Consider the following 23,396-nt stretch of genomic DNA (forward strand, 5'->3'; position numbering starts at 1 on the left):
CAATCACGTGACTAACTAGGGCTACATCTGATTCGTTCGCTGTTTCTTCATTTGTCAGTTTACCTAAATACCCTTATAGTTTCAGTTGTTTACTGAGTAAATAAAAAAAAAAAATCCATTAATCTCGATACCAGTCAAAAGCCACGCTGTATCTGTATAGTCAGCTCTTCATTTCGTTTCGTTGGTATATTCGCTGTAAGATAATTTCAATTCCAAAAGAACTGTTAGTGATTTCCTCTATAGTTTTCAATCACTTATGCGTTATTTAATTAACGTTTAAGGGGTAGCTCCGTTGTCTTCTATATGATGATCATAGCTGGTAGAAATTGGTTGAGGCAAATTTTCTCTCACGGAACATTTAACAAACATTTGTGCTGCACAAACAGTTCTCATAATTCTAAAACTTTGTCTAATTACTATTTGAGCCAAACCCAGATTAACCCGCATTTGAAATTGTCTTCAAATGCAATTTTATGTTCTTGTTACTCAGCTATAGCTCTATCAAGGTCTTCGGGCAGAGGAGTTGGTAAAAGGTCAAAAGCTGACAGCAAGCCTGCACTTGATGACACACAATTTCGTTGCGCAGTGTCTGAACTCCCGCCAAGATTCAATAATGAAGAGTTATGTAATGTTATGACTCTTCAAGAGGATCCTTTAGTGTGTTTGGAGCTATTTAATTGGGCATCAAAGCAGCCTAGGTTTAGGCACGACGCGTCCACTTATCACATCATGACAAGGAAGCTTGGTGCAGCGAAGATGTACCAAGAGATGGATGGTGTGGTTAATCAAATGCTTGCAACTCCTTGTTTTTGTGGTACTGAGGCTCTTTACAATACGATAATATATTTTTTCGCTGAAGCTAGGAAGTTGAGTAGAGCTGTGTATGTGTTTAAATATATGAAGAATAGTAGGAACTTGGAATGTAGGCCTTCAATCAGATCATACAATATTCTCTTCACAGCTTTTTTGAGTCGGGGAAAAAATACTTACATAAATCATGTGTATATGGAGACTATTAGATGTTTGTTCAAGCAAATGGTCAATGATGGGATTGAACCTGATATTTTCTCATTGAATTCTATGATAAAAGGGTACATACTCTCAAATCATGTCAATGATGCCCTTAGAATATTCCATCAAATGGGTGTGGTCTATAATTGCCTGCCCAACTCATTTTCCTACGATTACTTGATCCATGGGCTATGTGCTCAAGGTCGAACAAAGAATGCTAGGGAGTTGTGCGATGAGATGAAAAGGAAGGGTTTTGTTCCAAGTAGTAAATCATATAACTCGCTTGTGAGTGCATTGGCTCTCAATGGGGAGGTTGAGGAGACGGTAAAAAATCTTTGGGAGATGATTGAAAAGCAGAGGCCTGTTGATTTCATTACATATAGGACAGTCTTGGATGAAATCTGCAGAAGAGGACGGGCTGGAGAAGCGATGAAATTGTTGAAGGAGTTGCAAAACAAAAACCTCATAGATGGCTATACATACACGAAGCTTTTAGATGTACTTGAAGATGACTTTGGAAATTCAATCAGACACCATTTAAGGTAAAAATGGTTAGAATATCTTTATTTCTAAATTTTATATGGTTTAATATGCTGTAAACCAGACGCATTTTGCCATTGCTTTGATACTTTAATATAAATTAGGATCATAGGCATTTTGAAATTAAGAGTTGTGATTGGATGGAATCTGGTATATAAATTGGTTCAAAAAAATAGCAAAAGGGAAATCAAGAACAGACTTTTTATATAAATACACTTGTAGGTAAATGTGAATATGCAAACACCCAGGTGAGAGATCTCACTATTAAATGGACTTGTGGAAGAATAATAGTTTGTGATGTTTTGCACTGTGGTTATATCTCCTGATTATCTTGTAAGCTTAGTAGACTAGTTGAAATTTGACTGAGAAGGTCCAATGTTTTCTTGCAGATAAAGATAGAATTGAAGTTTCATTTTTCTAGTGGCTGCAGTCAAGCAACTGCAAACAGTTGAATTCTATGGAGTTTGATGATCATGAAATCTTAGTGAATGTACAATTTTAATGGTTGAGAGGGCTGAAAATATCAGATTCTCTGTTGTAAAGGTACAAGCTATGGACTTAATATATATGATACTGCAACGTGATAATCTTTCCAGTTGATGTACTTTGGTTTTCCTGGCTGTGTGTGCATTTTGAATGTAAGAAAATTTTGAATAATACTGAATTCCTCGACAATAGATTGAGAAGTACGGTCGTTCAAAGTTAATGGTAGCATGATCCTTAGATCCTTCAGTATCTTCTAAACAATGCATTACTCAAACGGTCACTGATAATCATGCAGAAGTAACTTTGGCATTGGAATGGTAGGAAGGGTCACAATCACATTTGGTATACAACTTAATCTGTAATCTGGTTTGGTTAGTTCGAAGTCAATCTCATATAAAAGTAGAAAACACAATAACTGGTTGAAGTTTCCTTTTGTCACTGATGTGACGACACCATTTGATTGATGCCTTGTAAAGTAGTTATAGGTTTTCCCTTGAAATTTCCAATAGTGCATAGCCACACATCTAAGCTGATTCTGGTATTATTTTTTTCTGATGAGATGATACTTCTGCTTTTGCCTCTAATATTTTACCAAGTTTTTCTCATTCCATCATTGTGCATTTTTGCCAGTGACTGTTAGCAAGATTTACTCGCATGTAGATGGATAAAACTGCCAGTTGCAAAGAAGATTCTGTCACTGCACCTTAATTGTTTATGCTGGTAAACACTGCCACGGGGAGCAGCCAAGCAGGTTGCCGACTAACAGCTCTTTGTTTCAAACTTCATGTGGATACAAACAAAATCCTGAGCGAAGGGACATTGTCACCTCACGTTAATAGAATATGTTTTGCTTATATGAGTTTGCTGATAGCTCCAAGCTCTACATTTTTTAAATTAGTGTTGGGCGGCATGAGTTCTGGTTTCTGGCGTCGGTAAACGGGCGAACTTGAATAAGACAAAAGATTCCCTGTCCCCTTCAGTGACTTGTAAATGTACCACTAGTATGTTTTACTAATAAGATAAGGAGCTTGCTTTTTTTATTTTTTTATTCATTATTCGCTTTTTACGGGAACCTAGTTGTAAAGCAGTCCTAAAAGGTTTTAAATTTGTCAGTCCATTTATCTTTTGTTTACTTTTCGCCTTTTCGGAGTGGGGTGAAAAGTGTACATTCTTTCCACTTTAATGTTTACTTACATATAAAAAAAAATTATAAATCTCACTCCGTAGATCTTATTTATTTTTAAAATGAGGGTGGAAATTCACTCCTAGCTCTTCTTTTTTTGTGAGAATCCACTCTCAACTCTTTCTTTTTTTCTTTTATTAAATTTAATATAATTATATTTAATAAAATAAAATAAATAATATTATATTTATTTTAATAATATTATTATATTTAACTAAATAATAATTTGCATTGATTCTAAGTTAAATTTACTTAAAAATAATATTATTATATTAATAGAGAATTAATAATATTAATATATATTATCTTTATTTAAAAATATAATATTATTATATTTATTTAATATTAATAATTAATAATTTATTTTAAGAAATTATTAATTTTGTACTAAATAATATTATTATTTTATATAATAATAAATTTAATATAAGTATATTAAATTTAAATACTATTATATTTATTTAAATGATATTATTATATCAAACTAAACAATAATTTAGTTTGATTCTAAGTTAAAATTACTTAAAAATAATATACTAATAGAGAATTAATAATATACTATATACTATCTTATTTGAAAATATAATAGTATTATATTTATTTAATATTAATAATAAATAATAATAAATAGTTTATTTTAAGAAAATATTAATTTTGTACTATGCTAATAATAAAAATGTTTTATTTATGTTGCCCTTATCAATAATTTTAATTTACATAATTAAAATTAAAATTAAAAAATTGTGATGTACATAATTAAGAATATTAATAAATATTATAAATTTATAAATATAATAAAATAAAATATTTATTCATCAAATATATTTTTTATTAATTTTATAATTAAAAACTATAATATTTTAAATAAGGGTAAAATTATAATTTATAATAATTTACTCACAATTCAAGACAAAGTAAACACATAAATTAAATTATAATCTTCATTTCATATTTTTATTTCAGTTTAAGTAGACAACTTATTCTCACTGACACTCTTGCTTCATACTTTCAATTCTAAAATTTTTACTTTAATCCAAAATGTAAATATTACATTGATGGTTACGAATTATTAATTTATCGGCCTATGCCAATTCTTCCCTTCAAGAAGGGGGTCGCCGAAGGCTTCTGCTTTAAGGTCATTTTAGACATTTCCTCTAAGGCTGGTCATAACTGCGAAATTAATGAGGATGGTGTCATGTTTGTGAAACTCAGCCGCAGCCGCCTGACAGCATATCCATGCAAATCCCTACCGGCCTGCCTAACACAAAGTTCAAAATCATCTCGCCGGCGCCGCTACCCCGCTGCAAACCACCTGAAACCGTCTTCGCTTCTCCTTCTCATCAAACCTATGGCGCGCCGAATCAACTTGCGATCACAGATCAGACAGTTGAGGGAACCACGCAGCGCCACTTGCTGTCGATATTCCACCTCCCCGCCGTCGCTCGCCACCAGCACTGCATGCCGCAACACACGACGATTGGCTATCATCTGACCGTGATTTGTAAGTTTCAAACTTTATTTTTTCAATTTTTAAAAACTTCGAATTAGTTTCTGGGTGTTTTATATGCTGTGTAGTATGATACAGCTGGCATTTTTTGAGGCTGTTTTAAGTTGATTGGTTGCTTTTGGTTCTAGATAATTAATCTTTTTAGCACTTTTGGGTGATGAGCTCAGAATGGTAGAGCAAGATTTATGCAAATATTTTGAATAATTGTAGAGTGCATCACCAGTATTTATTTATGACAGAATAGTACAATGCGGTTAATTTCCCCTCTTCATAATAACTTGGTACATGCGAGCCAATTTAGTCTACATAAGAGTGATTAGTCTACATAAGAGTGATGTCCGTGGAAATGTTTGTTGCTGTGTGGTTACCCCGATATCTAGGCAAATTGTTCTTCCAATGACTTTTTTTATGCGCATCAGGAATCACAATTTCTAATGATGTATTTGTTTATTGCTTAAGTCGTACAGATCTATTTTTAGCGCATTTTAATTTTTTGAAATGTAAGTCTCTCTTCGTGTTATGCAGATTGTCAATGATGACTATGCAAATGTGGTTGGTGCCTTGGTGGAGATGTTTTCTTTGCAGTTGATAAATCTCTGTATTGGTCAGCACATCGAAAGCAGTCCATTGAGTGCTTATCATTTGACCTTCAAGTTTGATGTTCATGGTGGTGGACTGATTGATTCTTCTACATCATGAAAATGAGATTTCCCATTATTGTGTTGTCGAGAGAGTAGTGTTAGCGACTGAATACTCAATAAGCACATCTCTAACAACAATGACAAAACATCAAAATCGTTGGGCAGTTTTTTCGTAGTTCGCTGGGAGAGATGGAGTCCAAGTATTTGCTTGGTTTGTTCTTTTGAGGGAGCTGCTGTTTCATGCTAGTGGTTGTGTTTGAGGCATTGCGTTTTTATAGATTACTGAATACTACCAGCCACTGGCCTTGAGACACTTCTTAATAATGCACACTATCATTCTCCTGCAAAGTGCATCAGATGCTGCTATTCGCATATATAGGGTTTTAGATTCTGAAGTCTTCTCATTGGATGGTTTCTTCTCTTCTGCAGGCATGCTAATCTGTATGCATCCCACCAGAGGTACTGAAGTGGAAACCAAAGTTCCTTTTTATCTTTCTTGTGTTAGGAAATATTTATTTGATAAGCAACTATGGTTGTTTGAAAGCACTTGTGCTCAAACATGTCTTCATATTGCAATGGGATTAGAGGACATTTTTAGGACTGAACTTGGTTTTTATCTTTTTAATTTTATTTATCTCCTTGTGTAATTTGTGGCCTCATTACCTAGTGATTTTTGTCTGTTATTTTAATGGTTAAGGGGCCATTCTGATCTTTTTGTGTGTTTTTATAAACAGGTTTTGCAGCAGTTAAAAGATGAGGCATTTAAGACAGCAGGATTGGTGGAAGGATGATATGTAGCGTGTGGTCGATGTACGAGCAACAGTGAAAAAAGCCAAGATTTCTTGAACAGTGATCAGATATGAGCTGATTTGGTTGGAAGGGGCATGGACTTAGGGAGTATGATCAGACCATGCTTCCAAGCTGAGCAAGACAGGAAGCACCTGCTGTCTTAATAAGAGCAAAAGCCAGCTGCAACTGTGGAAGAACAAGAACCAGAGAATGCCACCCCACATTATTATAATATGTTTTCCTTGTGGAACTTTAGTAGGGAAGCACCCCATGGCATATAACTGAATGAGTCTGCTGGCAGCTCCAACTCCAAGCCCTACATTTTTAAATCCACTGATGGGGGGCATGAACAGGACAAAAGATGCCCTGCCTCCTTCAGTGACATGTTAAATGCATCATTATTTCAACATATGTCGTATGAAGTCATTTAAAGAACTTTCTTCTCTAAGCCATGATTCTCTTTTATCTCATCTAGTTGTAGAGCAGAGTCCTAAAAGAGTGAAAGTCTTTCTAAGTTGCTTGCCTCTTTAAGTTTGGGGTTATTATCCGGCTTTGATTAGAATATTCTGGTTATGATATTGTGTTTGGGAACAAATTTTATTTTTTAAGTAAAAGAAGTTTTCAGAATATCTTAGATCATTTTGTGAGATACGATAAATATTGTCCATCATAATGATTATTTTGAACTAATCGGCGGCTGTGCTGCTCTCCACTCACTAATAAATTGAATATATTTTATTTTTCAACAATTTGGAAGATATTTTATTTTTCAAAATTTTTGGCTGAAAGCTAAAATAACGATTAACAATAACAAAATTAATAAAAAATAGATTATCGGAGTGGCAATATTATTAAGGTTAACAAATAAATGGATAATATTACTTATCCGTTATTTACCATTTAATTACTATTTTAAAACACAAGCATCCAGATTCCAATCAATTAGAAGCATTTGACTTTGCTGTATATCTAATAATCTGATCTTGTTACTGTTAAAATACATTTCTTAATCTTAAAAAAAAAAAACTTATCAGATTTGTCTCCTTATCAATTAATTAGTAATAAACCGACAGATATAATTGGTAATTTTTCTTCAGTATATAAAGACTTTTTTTATGACCTCGTAAAATCCAGTCCAAAGTACATAATTTAGTGGGTGGGGGGGGGGGGGAATGGATAAAAACCTACGGGGATAATAAAGTAATTGCATGTAAGAATGAGCTAATGCTGCAGCCATTATGTTTACACGCAGTAAAGCAACATACGATACGACATCCGACAAGGCACCCGTATTATTCAAACCGTCAGATCTGCCTTTCCGATCCAACGGCTGAGAGAAAAACCCTAGACGCAAAGCCCAAGTCTCTCTATAAAATCACAGCACCCTCTCACGCAGAAACCCTCTTTTACAATACACTCTCTCAATTTCCGAAGGGCGGCGAGAGAGAACCATTTTCGCGAATATCATTTTAATAAGGTTCGGATCTCTCTTTTATTTTCTTAAGTTTATGTTGAAATTTTTATCTAGGCTTGAGTTGTTTGATTTGTTTCATATTCGTATGTGTTTATCATAATCAGCATGTGGTTTTGGATGTGGGGTCTCGATTTTTATGTGTCAAGTTTGGTTAATTTGCGGGTTTTTTAAGATCTGTTTCTCTCTCTCTTGTTTTTGTGTTTATGTTTGTTATTTAACTGCATGTCTTAGTGTTTAAAATTGTTTGTTTTTTATTTTTATCTTTCATGTCAAACATGTATTAAGATTTTGATTTAGTTGATGTTATTGTGAGTTAATAGTCTGGTTGAATCTTTTTCATGAATGATTTTGATAGTTATTGATTATTGATAAATAAATTTGAATACAAGTTTGTTTGGACTTTTGGGTAATTGTTTGAACAAATTTCGATCAATTAGGCACTAGGTGATTACAATGTTGTTGTTGGATAATAAACAAATTTGCCATATCTGATCTTGTCATTGATTCCAAATTGTAGAGTAAGATGATAATGTTCTGGTAAAATAAGCTGCTTTAAAATATTTAGCTTTCCTAGGCCATCTAGACTTGCTTGTTGTTGTTAAAACTGGGCTTGTTTTGTCATTGGTTTCCTGTATGAGGATTGGATTTCTATCAAAATACTTAATGTATTTTTGGCATTGGATCTATCTGAATTTGTGTTCTGTTTATTTGCTCCAGGTTTTTTCTAGATTTGCCTAATGGGTAAGGAGAAGACTCACATCAACATTGTGGTCATCGGCCATGTCGACTCTGGAAAGTCGACCACCACCGGACACTTGATCTACAAGCTTGGTGGTATTGACAAGCGTGTGATCGAGAGGTTCGAGAAGGAAGCTGCTGAGATGAACAAGAGGTCATTCAAATACGCCTGGGTGCTCGACAAGCTCAAGGCTGAGCGTGAACGTGGTATTACCATTGATATTGCCTTGTGGAAGTTCGAGACCACCAAGTACTACTGCACCGTCATTGATGCTCCCGGACATCGTGACTTTATCAAGAACATGATTACCGGTACCTCACAGGCTGACTGTGCCGTCCTCATCATTGACTCCACCACCGGTGGTTTTGAAGCTGGTATCTCCAAGGATGGTCAGACTCGTGAGCATGCTTTGCTTGCTTTCACCCTTGGTGTGAAGCAGATGATTTGCTGCTGTAACAAGGTGAGCACTGCATGAGTTACGGTGATGTTTTAATTTGCGAGGTTCACTTGTTTTGTTTTATGTCTTGATTAGCTAGTGTGCTAATGTTGCCTTTGCTAATTCATTTGTGCAGATGGACGCCACCACCCCCAAGTATTCAAAGGCTAGGTACGATGAAATTGTGAAGGAGGTCTCTTCCTACCTGAAGAAGGTTGGATACAACCCCGAGAAAGTCCCATTCGTGCCCATCTCTGGTTTCGAGGGTGACAACATGATTGAGAGGTCTACCAACCTTGACTGGTACAAGGGTCCAACCCTGCTGGACGCTCTTGACAATATCAATGAGCCGAAGAGGCCCTCAGACAAGCCCCTTCGTCTGCCACTCCAGGACGTGTACAAGATTGGTGGCATTGGAACCGTCCCAGTGGGTCGCGTTGAGACCGGTGTCCTCAAGCCTGGTATGGTGGTGACATTTGGCCCCTCTGGATTGACAACTGAGGTTAAGTCTGTTGAGATGCACCACGAAGCTCTGCAGGAGGCCCTTCCGGGTGACAATGTTGGCTTCAACGTGAAGAACGTTGCTGTCAAGGATCTCAAGCGTGGTTTTGTTGCTTCCAACTCGAAGGATGATCCGGCCAGGGAAGCTGCCAACTTCACCTCACAGGTCATCATCATGAACCACCCTGGCCAGATTGGAAATGGATATGCCCCAGTGCTTGACTGCCACACCTCCCACATTGCCGTCAAGTTTTCTGAGCTCGTGACGAAGATTGATAGGCGATCAGGCAAGGAGCTTGAGAAGGAGCCCAAGTTCTTGAAGAATGGAGATGCTGGAATGGTTAAGATGATTCCCACCAAGCCCATGGTTGTTGAAACCTTCTCTGACTACCCACCTCTTGGTCGTTTTGCCGTTAGGGACATGCGTCAGACTGTTGCTGTTGGTGTGATTAAGAATGTTGAAAAGAAGGATCCAACAGGTGCCAAGGTCACCAAGTCTGCAGCCAAGAAGAAGTGAGGAGTTTTTTGGGATCTATCTGCTATAGTTAGCTTTTATTTTCTCTGTTTATGCTATTTTTGTCGTGTTTTAGTTTGTTTTACGGGACTTCATTTTAATTCTCTGAATTTGGTTTTATATCAGAGTTTTTTTTTGGTAAGTTGATAAACCAGTTTTTGGATGTCAAACATTTTGTTTCAAGATTAGCCGTTAGTGCTCGATTTTGAAAATTTAGTCGGTGCTCATATATTTTGTAGGTGTTGTATTAAATTTTGCCCTGAGAGAATGGGCGACTGTTTTTGATGGTTCCATTTGATGTTTCTAACTTTGTCGATCATATGAGAGAAATGAGACAACAGGCTAAAACATTTCTTGTGAATTCTGAAAGAAACGAAAGATTGATGTGCATGTGGGTGGCTTTGACTGAGTGAATGTGATGCAACTGTGATGATGAAAATAAAAACTTTTGCATACCTATGTGATGAGCAATATATAGCTTTGCAATCCAATATGGAGTTTTTTGTCATTGAACATCAACCTGAGCAGTATATAATCATCAACCTGAGCAATATATAATCAAAGTGGGGAAAAGAACTCAATAATTTTATATGGTTTGTCTAATCACCGGCTTATGTTACGTTCCTCTAATTCAATCTAAGCTTTAAAGATCCAGGCCTTCGACTGATGGCTCAAATTTTTTACGCTGGCTAAACACTCTGAAATTACAAATTACACTTTGGAAAAACAAATTCTAAATAAAGGCAAGTTCATACTTTCAAGTTCTAGTGACCATACCTTATTTATGCGAGTAAAAAGCTTAATGCTAATCCACTCCTGAGCGTTGATATATTAAGTAACGAACATACAATTTTGCCTAGATTCTGAATAATTTTGGCCGTGTTTCTAATCTTATTTGTTTTCATAGCGATTTAGAATATTTATCAATTTATTTTGCCTGACAGCGAAGACAAACCATGTAAAACAACAGGGACTGATAAAATATAAGATAGTATCTGCTTGCTTTAGAATCAAACATTGTCTTCTTATCAAATAGCAATGATCTGAGATTTTTAATTTAGATTAAAATGGTGATTGTTTATGTGGTCAATTAATCTAGTGGTTTACTAGTTTGTATCAAGTTAGAAAAAGAGAGGAAAATCTTTGCCATTTTAGGTGTAACATATCGTTTATAATTTCCATCACATAAATTACGTGTTATTATAATTTATGGAAAAAGTATGACATGTCGTTTATAATTTCATAATATAGGCGACAATGTGACATATTGTACAATTTATGAAAATTTGGTAACATGTTGTTTATGGTTTCAATACATAGATAACATGTAATTTGCAAACTCGGGAGTGAAAATTGTATTCATAGTCGTTTATAAACTCACCGTTTATATGACATGACCGACATGTACAAACAGTTTGTACGACATAGCGTTTGCGTATATTTGAGGACATAGATGACATGTCTTATATTTAATTGATTTCATTCTTTTAATACTATTAATGTAAGTTTTATTATTTTACATTGACGAGTATTAATAAATTATTATATAAAATATTAAAATAATGTAAGTTAGTTACATGAATATTTTGAAGTATTTTATGTGTAGTAATAAATTAGTGACTAAAATATCAAGAAATTTTAAATTATTTTATGCACCATATAGTATACTATAGACCTTATATGTTTTTTACACTGCAGTACTTTTGTAATTTATTATTATTTACCTTATCCGCATCTCAATTCTTTTCTATTTATGTGTGCAGAGTTTGAATTAAATTCTCTTATTTTCAACACAAAAGATTTTATTATGTCAACTATATGGGCATCATAGTTTCACAATAGTTACATAATAATTATAGTTTAAACACATTATTAATGCAAAAAAATACATATAAAATATGCACACATGCATACATTTTCTTATAATTATATACATACGTTTTGAATTGTTAGAAACTTACAATCTACATTTATATTGCAATATAGAATCTTATGAAAATCTACATTACAATATAGTTCAAAGATCTTATGAGCATAGTTTGAAAATATACTCTCACAAACAATGTCTGAGAAAAATTTATTCAGGCAACTGCTAAGTTACATATAATTAGATCTGGTGAATAAGTCGTCTTTAAGTGGTTTCGTGTCATGTTCTTAACATATTGTATTAAATTACATATACTTGAACCCACTCATTATCATTATTATATCACCCGAACCAACTCATTTAACTCATTACTTTTAGCATTTTATCTTTGATTTAAAACAAAAATTGAAATTTTTAGAATAAAGTTCTTAAGAATATAGTACCAAACAAAAGAAATATCAAGAGCCGTTTAATATTGTTTTTAAATCTTATTTTTTATTTTCTGAATTCAAAAAACACTAAATACGTGTTTCGTAAATTAATTTGTAATAGTTTAGAAATCAGTAGCGGCTCAACCTCTAGGTAACTTAGGCGGTTTTCTAGGGGCCCGCTTTACACTAAGGCCTCATGAGATGATTATTTTGTATATAAAAGGGGAAAGCAAATTTAAAAGTTATTATTATTCATTTAATTTATTATTATTTTGCAATTATCTTTTCCTAAATAAACCATCAAATTCATATAAAGCTTATTTAATGTAGTACTTTGTAGTTTTAATTCCTACAAAATTGATAAATTACAGATTTTATCTTTTTTTATTATTCTCTTAATTAGTTGTGTTATTTATTTGTTCTTATTTCTTTTTTAATATATTCTTTTATTAATCTACTACTTTTTGTGTGTGTTATTTTATCTATTTTGAAATAAAACTATATCGAAAAACTTTAGAAAATAGAAGAATAAAAAAATTAGTTTAATCTAGAAAAGGAGTAGTAAAAAAGATGTAATTTGAGTTAAAAATGAAAATATTATAATTGAATTAAAATTTCATGAATTAGTAATAGTATAATAAAATTTTATTTAATAATTTTACATTTTAGAGTGTTTAAAGAATTAATTTTTAATAAATAATATATAACTAATATATATATTTTTTATCCTAAATTTTTTTAAAAATTAATTAGAACCATTTGTCTAAGGCTCCAAATATGGTTGAGTCGACCGTGATGGAAATGTTGTACACTTTTAAAAAAAGGAAACAGGAAAACAACATTTTATTGTTTTTAAATGCTAAAGCTCCAAAATGAACAACTTCCTTCCGCCATCTCTCAAAATAATAATAATAATAATAATAATAAAAATCAAAATCAAAATCATCATCATCAACGGCAACGAATCAGTGGCGACATCATCATCATTGTCGTAAACATCATCGACATTATCATCGACGATGCTATTCCTGCTGGATCGCACAGCGTTGAAAACTGCCCAAACGAAGACAACACTGGCGACCAGCAGCTACTTCACAACCAATGACCAACAATGACGACAACGGTGCTTTATTTATTAGCGATAGTTTGGTTGCAGCTGGATTGCAAGAGATTTGGCTGAGTTTTTTTTTTTTTTTTTTAAGGACATTTTTGAAATAATAAAAGTTAACGAAGTCATAATAGGCAGTCTCGGGATGAGAGACTAATTTCATCTTCCTTCAAAATTAATCTCTCATTTCTTAATTCGGAAAAAATTTTATAATTCTGATTCTGATTCTTATTTTTATTTTATAAAATAAACACCATCAATAATTTCAATTCTACTTTCGATTCCTCAATTTAAAAAAGTAAATATAATATATTTGTGGAGAAAAGAGCCACGTCAAGTCCACCATCTTCATCATCATCCATAAGGATAATAATGTAATTGCATGCGAGGATGTGCTAATGTTGCAGCCACGATGTTTCATTACACACTTTAAAAGCCAATAATAAATTCGACAAGGAACCCATATATTTTATACCGTCGATCTGCTTTCCGCATCCAACGGCTACGACAAAACCCTAAACGTAAAGGCCAATCAGGCAATCTCTCTATAAAAGCACAGCATTCTCTCCTACACCCTCCATTTTCGCTACACGCTCTCAGTTTCTGCAAGTCGGCGAGAGAGAAACCTTTTAGCAAATTTCATATCAAGGTTCGGATCTCTCTCTCGTTTTTATATTTGGGGTTCTGAAGATTAATATGATTTGTTTCTTATTTATGTCTGTTTTCACAATTTGTATGTTTTTACTTCCGGGTTTTGATTTTAGTGTTGTAAGATGGAGTTGATAATTGATATGTAGATTTGTAATTATCTGTTTCTTCGTTTGTAATTTTTTTTTTTGTGCAGATAATTCCATTACTCCTTTTACTATTTCTGATTTTGTTTATTTAACTTTATATGTTATTGTTTAGTTGTTTCTTGCTAAACATGTATTAAAATCTTGATTTGGATGATTTTGATTGGAACTAATTATGAAGATTAAATCTCTTGACAGTGAAGTAATATTTGATAATTTGATTGATGATACGTTAATGAGTTACAATTTCTTATTATGCTTGTATGTTTGGGGTTGATTTGGTCTTTTGTGTATTTGTTTGAACAATTTTGAATCCATTATGTTTTATGTCATTAGAGTGTATTCTTTTGATGTGAAATCTGGTGATGTTATGTTTTAAGAGAGTAATATGGTTTAACTCATGTTGTTTTGTTATTCTTCTTCTGAATGTGTTTCCCATATTTGTTCTAGGTTTTATACTAGATTTGCATAATGGGTAAGGAGAAGACTCACATCAACATTGTGGTCATCGGCCATGTCGACTCTGGAAAGTCGACCACCACCGGACACTTGATCTACAAGCTTGGTGGTATTGACAAGCGTGTGATCGAGAGGTTCGAGAAGGAAGCTGCTGAGATGAACAAGAGGTCATTCAAATACGCCTGGGTGCTCGACAAGCTCAAGGCTGAGCGTGAACGTGGTATTACCATTGATATTGCCTTGTGGAAGTTCGAGACCACCAAGTACTACTGCACCGTCATTGATGCTCCCGGACATCGTGACTTTATCAAGAACATGATTACCGGTACCTCACAGGCTGACTGTGCCGTCCTCATCATTGACTCCACCACCGGCGGTTTTGAAGCTGGTATCTCCAAGGATGGTCAGACTCGTGAGCATGCTTTGCTTGCTTTCACCCTTGGTGTGAAGCAGATGATTTGCTGCTGTAACAAGGTGAGCACTGCATGAGTTACGGTGATGTTTTAATTTGCGAGGTTCACTTGTTTTGTTTTATGTCTTGATTAGCTAGTGTGCTAATGTTGCCTTTGCTAATTCATTTGTGCAGATGGACGCCACCACCCCCAAGTATTCAAAGGCTAGGTACGATGAAATTGTGAAGGAGGTCTCTTCCTACCTGAAGAAGGTTGGATACAACCCCGAGAAAGTCCCATTCGTGCCCATCTCTGGTTTCGAGGGTGACAACATGATTGAGAGGTCTACAAACCTTGACTGGTACAAGGGTCCAACCCTGCTGGACGCTCTTGACAATATCAATGAGCCGAAGAGGCCCTCAGACAAGCCCCTTCGTCTGCCACTCCAGGACGTGTACAAGATTGGTGGCATTGGAACCGTCCCAGTGGGTCGCGTTGAGACCGGTGTCCTCAAGCCTGGTATGGTGGTGACATTTGGCCCCTCTGGATTGACAACTGAGGTTAAGTCTGTTGAGATGCACCACGAAGCTCTGCAGGAGGCCCTTCCGGGTGACAATGTTGGCTTCAACGTGAAGAACGTTGCTGTCAAGGATCTCAAGCGTGGTTTTGTTGCTTCCAACTCGAAGGATGATCCGGCCAGGGAAGCTGCCAACTTCACCTCACAGGTCATCATCATGAACCACCCTGGCCAGATTGGAAATGGATATGCCCCAGTGCTTGACTGCCACACCTCCCACATTGCCGTCAAGTTTTCTGAGCTCGTGACGAAGATTGATAGGCGATCAGGCAAGGAGCTTGAGAAGGAGCCCAAGTTCTTGAAGAATGGAGACGCCGGAATGGTTAAGATGATTCCCACCAAGCCCATGGTTGTTGAGACCTTCTCCGATTACCCACCCCTTGGTCGTTTTGCTGTTAGGGACATGCGTCAGACTGTTGCTGTGGGTGTTATCAAGAGTGTTGAGAAGAAGGATCCCACAGGTGCGAAGGTCACCAAGTCCGCAGCCAAGAAGAAATGAGAAATTTTTATGGGTCTGTCTACAATAGTTAGGGTTTATTTTCTGTCTTTTTTTATTTTCTTGTCTGTTTTTGTTTTGCATCAATGTTTCTGCAAACAGCCCTATTTGGTTCCACCAGTTTGCTGTTGAGCAATTGGGATGTTATCTTTCTGCTTAACTGGCTGTGGTGGGGGTTCGGATTTTTATATTCTGAATTTGGTTAATAGCATTAAATTGAGTTGTGAAGTTTATAGACCAGCTGCTGGATGTCAAAGTTGGTGGTTTTAATACATTTGGAAGCTCATTTTAAGCTCTTTGATTATTATCCTTAACAATTTCAAAATACCTATAGTTTTACATTATCTCTTCTTTAGTTCACTGGTTTGGGTGTTGCTAATATGTAACTTACTACCCAGGCTTCACTGTTGGTTTTCTATGTAGATGACATGAGGTTGATTTTTACTTTTCTGGCCATTTCAAATCCCAGAATTAGGATAAGTTCCATTTATCTTTGCATTTGCGGCTCCGCAGCTGCGGTCTCTGATCACCCTTGCATCTTTGTACGTCAGATATGAAATACTAAAGAATACACAGATCTTGGTTGGCATTCAATTGTGGAAACGTAGGAAATAGGAATCCTCAGTTTAATATCATTAACCAACGACGCCCTCTTTAAATGGGTAACATATTCACCTCAAGTGATTATGAAATTTGGAGATATTCAACTACAAAATTCCTATTAAGGATATATAAGTACAGAATGGCTTGAAACATCTGCTAAATTAAAACAAACTCTGCACAAGACGAGATTAATAAACAAAAACATGATTGATGAACCCTCCTATGGCCCCCTTGAGATCAGGATGCAGCTGAAAGTGTGAGAATAGAACCATTTGCATTCTGATGGGAATTGGCCATCCTGGTTTTGCTGGCAAGTACCACAACTGCACCATAAAAATGATATTTAATTGCCTAACAGCATATAATAGATATTAATGATATTGTGGAAATTATCCAATATTTTCATAAAAACTGAAAAGAATAAACGAAGAGAAGGATTCAGTTTTGATTTCCTCCATATGGCTTTCATATTTAAACCATAAAACAGATTTCACAAGCTTCCATTATGATTCTAATTTCAAAGAATAATGTTGCTGCATACCTTGTCACAATTCCTTGTCACCACCAAGCTGTGCTTTTGTTGCTGCTTTTTCTGCCTCTTCCAAAACAAATGTTTTAAGCGATTCAACATCCCTTGGCCCTGATTGTTTGCGGAGTATATGAAGGGGAAAAAAAAATGATTCAGCCAAAGATATCCCATAAATTTAATATAAAACTACTGTGGCAGTAATCCAAAACATACGACAAGTGCAGTGTGGTTCCTTATTTTAAATAGCGGAAAGGAAATGTACATTTCCATAATTAAAAAGGGTTTCTGCATTCTGTTGTTATGTTCTACACAGCCTAATATTTACATAAATATCAGAAATAGTGTCAAAGATAATAAACTGGTGTATCTTCATCACTTAAGCATAGTAGTTACATAAATGTTGATGCTGTAAGCAGATAAGATATAGGGTAACAAGTCCTTTCAGGCAGATACATGCTATCAATAGATTACCAGGATCACAAGCTTATTAGTCGCCACTGAAGATCGTCAATAAATTTTTTATCAACTAAAAAGCTGATACCTTTGTGACAAAATGTGGTGACTCATGAAGTACAAATTTCAAACATTTCTAGTTCAACATTTTCTCACAAAGGTATCAGCTTTGGTTCAAACTTCTCTCACTCTCTCTTGATATTTTTACCAAGTATGTGCTTCAAATCTTCCTGTCTAGCACAGCCACCATCCTATAAAAAATTTCCTTTAAAAACAATTTTGCTTTTCAATCTTCGTAACCTCATTCAGTCAAACTTTCACTAATCAACTAAACTGTTCTCACGGTATTGAGCTATGAGCTGTGCAAGGTTTTGGAGTCCCATTGGTTCAGGTCAATCCCGTTTAATCTACCTCAATTTGGCTCAATGAGCAGGAATGTCATTATACTCACTTGAAAAAGACCCTCAGATACTAAAAATTGCATAACCACATAACCTTGAGAGTGAAGAGTACTAAGATCAATCAAAACTAAGGTATGAGTTTCCTAAGCTGAATCAAATTAAATAGGAAATATAAAACAGGGATCATAATTAAAAAGGCAACTAAGCAAACTCTCTTATAAATAAATGAATTTGAACTTTACCTTGATATTTTGCAACTTCTTTTCCATCGTAAAAGACCTTAAATGTAGGATAGGAATGGATATCAACTTTAGAGCATAAAGTCTTGCTTGCACCGCAGTCAACTTCTCCGACCTCTATTTCATCATCCCCTTCCATTGCCTTTCCCAGATCCTCCCATAACGACCCCAAGTTCTTACTGAAATCCATTGGTATAATTATTAGTAGACAAATAACATGAAAGCATACACCTACAATTGATTTTTGGCTTATCTTTAGCAGAAGAGACTAATTACCAATGCTTACACCAAGGCACACAAAATTTCACAAACCATGCGGTGTCTTTTTCCTTCACCTGGACATAATGAGCAAACATAATTACTTAAAAAGTCATATCCGAAGCCAAGAACTCATTTCTGTGTCAGTACTTAGATTAACAGAATGAAGCAAACAAAATCACTTCCCCAGAAGAAGGGAGGGGGGGGGGTGGGGGGACATCATAAAAACAAAATAGAATGACAATAGAAAAAGCACATAACATAAATAAAAAGTTCAATTTGGCACCCCTGGCTAACAACCCTCAGCGAATAGATTATTGACATTCAAGCATGACCAATTGCCCAATCACAAGCTAAAGATTCTAAGTAATATTGCATTTAGCAATCAGGATTTAAAGAAAATGTCACAACTCCACTCTAGTCATTTGAATCTAATGAAACAGAACTCCTACAGCATAGGAATCCAAAAATAACAAAATTTTCAACTCTTGAGTATTCAAATAAATGAAGATGCATCTTCTCAAAAAAAAAAAATAAATGAAGATGCATCAGATACAGTCGGCAACATAAGATTTGTCGATGCAAAGAAGGGAAACAACAGAAATAAAGAAAAACCCATAATCCAGAATCGCATTCATGATGCTACCATGGATCCGTAATATCTTGATATCTGAATGAAAAACAAAACAAATACAAAACAGGGTAAGATTGTAAATTATAATTACCTTGTCAGTGAATGTGTCGGGAGTTAACGTTATGACTTCGGACTTTGAATGAATCATTGCCAGGCTAAGCGAAAGAAGAAGAACAAGTGATGTCAGATTGAGAGCAAAGGACGAGTTGCTGTGGTTTCTCATAGTTGATGATGGCTCTGAGACTTCTCGAGCTTGACCGACTTTGATTTTGAGTTCTATTGTGCTCTCTCTTCTTGTTTCTGAAAAGAATAGTATGAACTAGAGGTGGCAAAAATACCCGCTTGGTCCGGACCCGGACCGTATCCGGGTGTTGCGGGCCGGGTAATATCCGATCCGGGTATGAAGCCGGGTCGGTCTTGGGCATCACTTGATAAACCCAGAACCCGGATTTTATTAAAAAAATTATAAAATATATATTATTTTAAATATTTTATATTTATTTGACTTATTTATTATACATATATAAAGTTTTAAACACTTAAAGTTTATATTTTCATGTCAAATTTTATTGAAATAAATTTAAAAATTATAAAATTATCAAAAAATAAAAAATATATACACATAAAATATTAAAAAATATAAAATCCGGGTACCCGGATTAAAACCCGGCCCGGACCCGGACCCGGACCGGTTGCATCCGGGCAGGGTCCGGTCATGGCAATACCCGGACCCGGCCCGGGGTTTTGCCATCTCTAGTATGAACCTAATGGCACGTGTTTATCACGTGATCAGTAGTAAACTTTTTATTATTTATTATTTATTTATTTTATTTTTTTCATTTTTCCTTTTTCTTCCGAATTTGTTATTTTTTAATGATCTTTCTAATTCACTTTTTAAGTTTTGATAAACGATCTCTCAACTCTCGATTGGTTACATGGTATTTTTCCTAAATATCACTATTTTAAAAAATGAAAATTAATCCAAACAATTTATCATAAATTTTCTCGATTTCATGTTAAGATTACTGTAGAAGATGAATTATTAATTAAAAATTAAAAACTCACCTTTGGTAAAATCTATTAATACAAGAAGTTAGAGTTTAAACCGTACGAACTCATTCTCTTATTTTTAATTTTCTCTTATTTTCAAGTGTGTCAACTGTCAAGCATTAGACTTATTTTATTATATAAACTTATAAAATAACATTGACATTTGAACTGGATATGTTCCTAGTCACATAACATAATTTACATAATTTGAAACTATTTTAGTTAGAGAATAAGTAATAGTATTACAATCTTTTTTAGTTTTTTTTTTCTCTTTGACTCTTATAAGTTTTTCAAATATTATGAAAAGATTAGTTTAATTATAAATAAATTGAAAAAAATTTAGTCTGATTTTGAACATTAAAATTTAAAATTCAATCTTAATCATCTTCTTCATTAGGAGAAAAAAAAAGAAATATTAAAAAAGAATTATTGTCCGATAAAAAATCGTTAAAATAAATAAAAAATTAAATAAATGTCAAGTGATGGAATCCATTCTCCACTTATATGATTTATCATATTAATAATATCGTTAAGAAATAGATTAATAGAGAATCTTACGTTATAAAAGGGTGTTGCTAAGTTAAATGAAGAAATTGGTTACAATAAAAAAAAAATAAAGAGAGACGAAAAATTGAAACGAACCCAAAAGAAAAGCATCATGCGCAAGTGTTATAAGGGTTCCTGACCAAATGAAAAGAACTTCTATAACTAATCTTGTCAAATTACCACACAAGCACCAGTGGTCTAGTGGTAGAATAGTACCCTGCCACGGTACAGACCCGGGTTCGATTCCCGGCTGGTGCACCTCTTTGAGAGCCGTGATGACATAGCACTCGATGGTTGGGTCCATCGAAGTTGTCTGACCTAGTGGTGACACGTAGCACCGTCTGAGCTCTCTTCGTCCCTTTTTTTTTATTTTGTTTAAATAAGCATTTTATTCATCAAGATTCAAGATTATAACTTTTTTTTTCCCTTTTTCTATTAATATGAACATGTAATTAAATAAAAACCGCAAACATGAGAGAGAATTGTTAGCAATTAAATAAAAACATTAAAACAGTAGTTCCGTTTTATTCACAAAATCAAAATTCATGGGCAAGAAACCCCTCCATGAAAGAGCTAAAATGCAGGGAAAAAAAAAGGCACTAAATAAAACAAAACAATAAACAAAAACCGAACACAAAGCACAGCTTCCGCAACCAGCTTAATTTCCAAGCAAACTCACATCTGATCGTCTTATTGAGCAGCTAAATCAATCAAACCCCATAATCATATCATTACCAAAGTTCTTAATCACCCTCGGCACCTTATCAAATTCAGTCCTCATCTTCTCTTTCTTATCCGGCTGCGCCACGCCCGCTGTTGGCAAGATAACAGCTTCACGCTGAGCATCAGTAAAGTTTCTAAGCCTATACTCACTCACTCCGAAAGCAACTGCAAGCTCAGGATTAGGCAGAGTTCGGAGAAGTGAGCTTGCACCCACAAGGAACTGCGGCCTGTTCTTGCGCGCTGATGTGGTGAATCCAAAGAACTCAAACGGCCCTGTTCTTGATGAAATCTGGCAGAAAGCAAAGTACCTCGGTACCACAAACACGTCCCCTTCACTCACTTTTCTGCTCATCGCTGCCGTTCCGTTTGGATAAACAATCTGAATTCTTCCACTTCCCCTCAGTACAATGCCGTATTCCGTTGCTGTCGGATTCACATGTGGCGCCATCATCGACCCCTGCATGAAGAAAAGGGAAGGAAAAAAAAGAACTCGTGAATTACAATTCATGTTTGCTAATTGTTTGTTTGCAGAGGTCTGGGATTCGAATCTCGCTTCTTCTTTTGCTTACCGCGGTGAGATTGACAAGATAAACACCGATGCCAGAGTGTCTGAGAGGGGAATAATCAGAGTCATCGACAGCAATGCTCCATCCATAGTTGTTCTTAAAGTCAGGGTTTCGGTTGTAGAGGTTGTATGAATCTGGTGCTTTTCGGGTTCCTCGTTCTTTCTTGTTTTCGGTCCCGAATACTGACGTCAAGAGTTTCCTCCATGACCATTTTATTTCTTCTCCGTCTTCATCTTGTTCTCGAGGGTGGGGCTCCACCATTCTCTTCATGTGTCGTAATCTTTCTTGTTCTTTCAACTGCAAGAATTTTGACCACATGCTTCTTGGCTCATGAGAATCGGACAGGTGCACGATTGGACCCTGATTTTGACTGCTCAAGATCTCCTCAACTTCTTCACTACTGACCTGTGTGACAAACATTCAATATGTTAAAAGCTAAAATAGTAATTTTCGAGAAAAAAAAAGTGGAAAAAAAAATACATTTCAGCTTACATTGAAAGCATTTGAGAGAGTCTCAAGACCGAATCCAGAAAGAATTGATGTGGGATCTGTTCCTCCGGCAATGAAGAATGACTACAAGAAGTCACAAAATGAGACATGTTAGAGCTTTTTGAGTTATCTAATTAAATATGAAACACACACACACACACACACACACACACCTGGAATTCTCTCAATCCCAAGCTCTCAGCAGGATCGATGCTGCAAATTATATGAAGCCTCTGCCCCTCCCCCGTGTTCACGATATAGAATGCTGAACCTGCCGAAATCCGATAAATATCTCCAGTCTTCAAAGTCCTTTCTGCCAGATCATCTTTGTAAATGTTGCCAACTTTAGCCTCCCCTGCATGCAACAACCAAAATTTTAAATTAATTAGAACATAATTATATATATATATATACACATACAATTTTTATTTTTATTTTTTTATCGTTTGTGGTATGTAATGAAGAAAATGTCAAATTGATGTACACGGACCTCTGCGAATAAAGATGATCAAACTGGAGTCAATGTACTGAGGAACAAAGAGGGATTTAGGCTCCATAGTAATGAAGCCCATGTGCAATTGCCTGTCCAAAATTCTCCCTCCAGGACTCCTCACAACTCTCATTTCTCCAGCTTCAGTCTGCACAACACGCCTCGAGTCCTGCAACACGAACCAGTCCTCTCCTTGTGGATATCTTCCTCTGCCTTCTCGTTCTTGCTCCTCCTCTTCTCGTTCTCTTTCTCTCAACCAATCCTCCTCTTCATCTCCTCTATAACCCATCACCATGGTCAGGGCATGGCATAAAGCCAACCCCAGCAGCAAAAAGGTAACAAGATTCCTCATTGTACTAATTTCCCTGAGACTCAGAGCTCGATATTGTACTATTTGGTTTGTACAGCAGAGGTGGTGGGGTTTATTATAAAGGGCATAGGGGGCGATCATGCAGAGAGATACGTGGCTT

At 35.3% G+C, this 23,396-nt stretch overlaps 5 protein-coding genes, 1 long non-coding RNA gene and 1 other non-coding gene across 9 annotated transcripts; 5 read left to right on the forward strand and 2 right to left on the reverse strand.

Moving 5' to 3' along the window:
- Nucleotides 1–42: 42 nt before the first annotated feature.
- LOC18034955 (pentatricopeptide repeat-containing protein At2g27800, mitochondrial) lies at nucleotides 43–3,059 on the forward strand. 3 transcript variants are annotated; one of them, XR_002904244.1, is made up of 3 exons: nucleotides 43–1,553; nucleotides 1,941–2,094; nucleotides 2,668–3,059. XR_002904244.1 is itself a non-coding variant. In XM_024178884.1 (2 exons), the coding sequence occupies exons 1-2, from the start codon at nucleotides 304–306 to the stop codon at nucleotides 2,675–2,677; spliced, it is 1,260 nt and encodes a 419-aa protein (XP_024034652.1). In that variant the 5' UTR covers nucleotides 43–303; the 3' UTR covers nucleotides 2,678–3,059. The 3 variants fall into 3 exon arrangements, 2 of the variants coding, with proteins under 2 accessions (XP_024034652.1, XP_006424630.1); XM_024178884.1 differs by lacking the exon at nucleotides 1,941–2,094; XM_006424567.2 differs by lacking the exon at nucleotides 2,668–3,059 and having other exon boundaries at nucleotides 1,941–2,155.
- Nucleotides 3,060–4,284: 1,225 nt separating this feature from the next.
- On the forward strand, nucleotides 4,285–6,711 carry LOC18034514. The gene is made up of 3 exons (XR_002904245.1): nucleotides 4,285–4,721; nucleotides 5,253–5,827; nucleotides 6,103–6,711. It is a non-coding gene; the product is annotated as an uncharacterized LOC18034514 (long non-coding RNA).
- Nucleotides 6,712–7,535: 824 nt separating this feature from the next.
- LOC18035130 (elongation factor 1-alpha) lies at nucleotides 7,536–10,112 on the forward strand. Its single transcript, XM_006424569.2, has 3 exons — nucleotides 7,536–7,634; nucleotides 8,349–8,830; nucleotides 8,943–10,112. The coding sequence occupies exons 2-3, from the start codon at nucleotides 8,369–8,371 to the stop codon at nucleotides 9,822–9,824; spliced, it is 1,344 nt and encodes a 447-aa protein (XP_006424632.1). The 5' UTR covers nucleotides 7,536–7,634; nucleotides 8,349–8,368; the 3' UTR covers nucleotides 9,825–10,112.
- Nucleotides 10,113–13,778: 3,666 nt separating this feature from the next.
- LOC18034787 (elongation factor 1-alpha) lies at nucleotides 13,779–16,249 on the forward strand. Its single transcript, XM_006424570.2, has 3 exons — nucleotides 13,779–13,876; nucleotides 14,472–14,954; nucleotides 15,067–16,249. The coding sequence occupies exons 2-3, from the start codon at nucleotides 14,493–14,495 to the stop codon at nucleotides 15,946–15,948; spliced, it is 1,344 nt and encodes a 447-aa protein (XP_006424633.1). The 5' UTR covers nucleotides 13,779–13,876; nucleotides 14,472–14,492; the 3' UTR covers nucleotides 15,949–16,249.
- Nucleotides 16,250–16,550: 301 nt separating this feature from the next.
- On the reverse strand, nucleotides 16,551–19,353 carry LOC18033598 (protein disulfide-isomerase 5-1). The gene is made up of 5 exons (XM_006424571.2): nucleotides 19,154–19,353; nucleotides 18,447–18,505; nucleotides 18,174–18,349; nucleotides 17,090–17,188; nucleotides 16,551–16,871 (listed from the first exon to the last, which is right to left on the reverse strand). Exons 1-4 carry the CDS (start codon nucleotides 19,283–19,285, stop codon nucleotides 17,094–17,096), a joined length of 462 nt encoding a protein of 153 aa, XP_006424634.1. The 5' UTR covers nucleotides 19,286–19,353; the 3' UTR covers nucleotides 16,551–16,871; nucleotides 17,090–17,093.
- Nucleotides 19,354–20,845: 1,492 nt separating this feature from the next.
- On the forward strand, nucleotides 20,846–20,916 carry TRNAG-GCC. The gene has a single exon. It is a non-coding gene; the product is annotated as a tRNA-Gly (tRNA).
- Nucleotides 20,917–21,283: 367 nt separating this feature from the next.
- Nucleotides 21,284–23,304, reverse strand: LOC18035313 (vicilin-like seed storage protein At2g28490). Its single transcript, XM_006424572.2, has 5 exons — nucleotides 22,927–23,304; nucleotides 22,610–22,791; nucleotides 22,440–22,520; nucleotides 21,951–22,352; nucleotides 21,284–21,838 (listed from the first exon to the last, which is right to left on the reverse strand). The coding sequence occupies exons 1-5, from the start codon at nucleotides 23,276–23,278 to the stop codon at nucleotides 21,365–21,367; spliced, it is 1,491 nt and encodes a 496-aa protein (XP_006424635.1). The 5' UTR covers nucleotides 23,279–23,304; the 3' UTR covers nucleotides 21,284–21,364.
- Between the last annotated feature and the right edge of the window lie 92 nt (nucleotides 23,305–23,396).

The sequence above is a fragment of the Citrus clementina genome, unplaced genomic scaffold (genome assembly GCF_000493195.1).
Source record: "Citrus clementina cultivar Clemenules unplaced genomic scaffold, Citrus_clementina_v1.0 scaffold_8, whole genome shotgun sequence".
In the NCBI taxonomy this organism is placed as follows: Eukaryota; Viridiplantae; Streptophyta; class Magnoliopsida; order Sapindales; family Rutaceae; genus Citrus; species Citrus x clementina.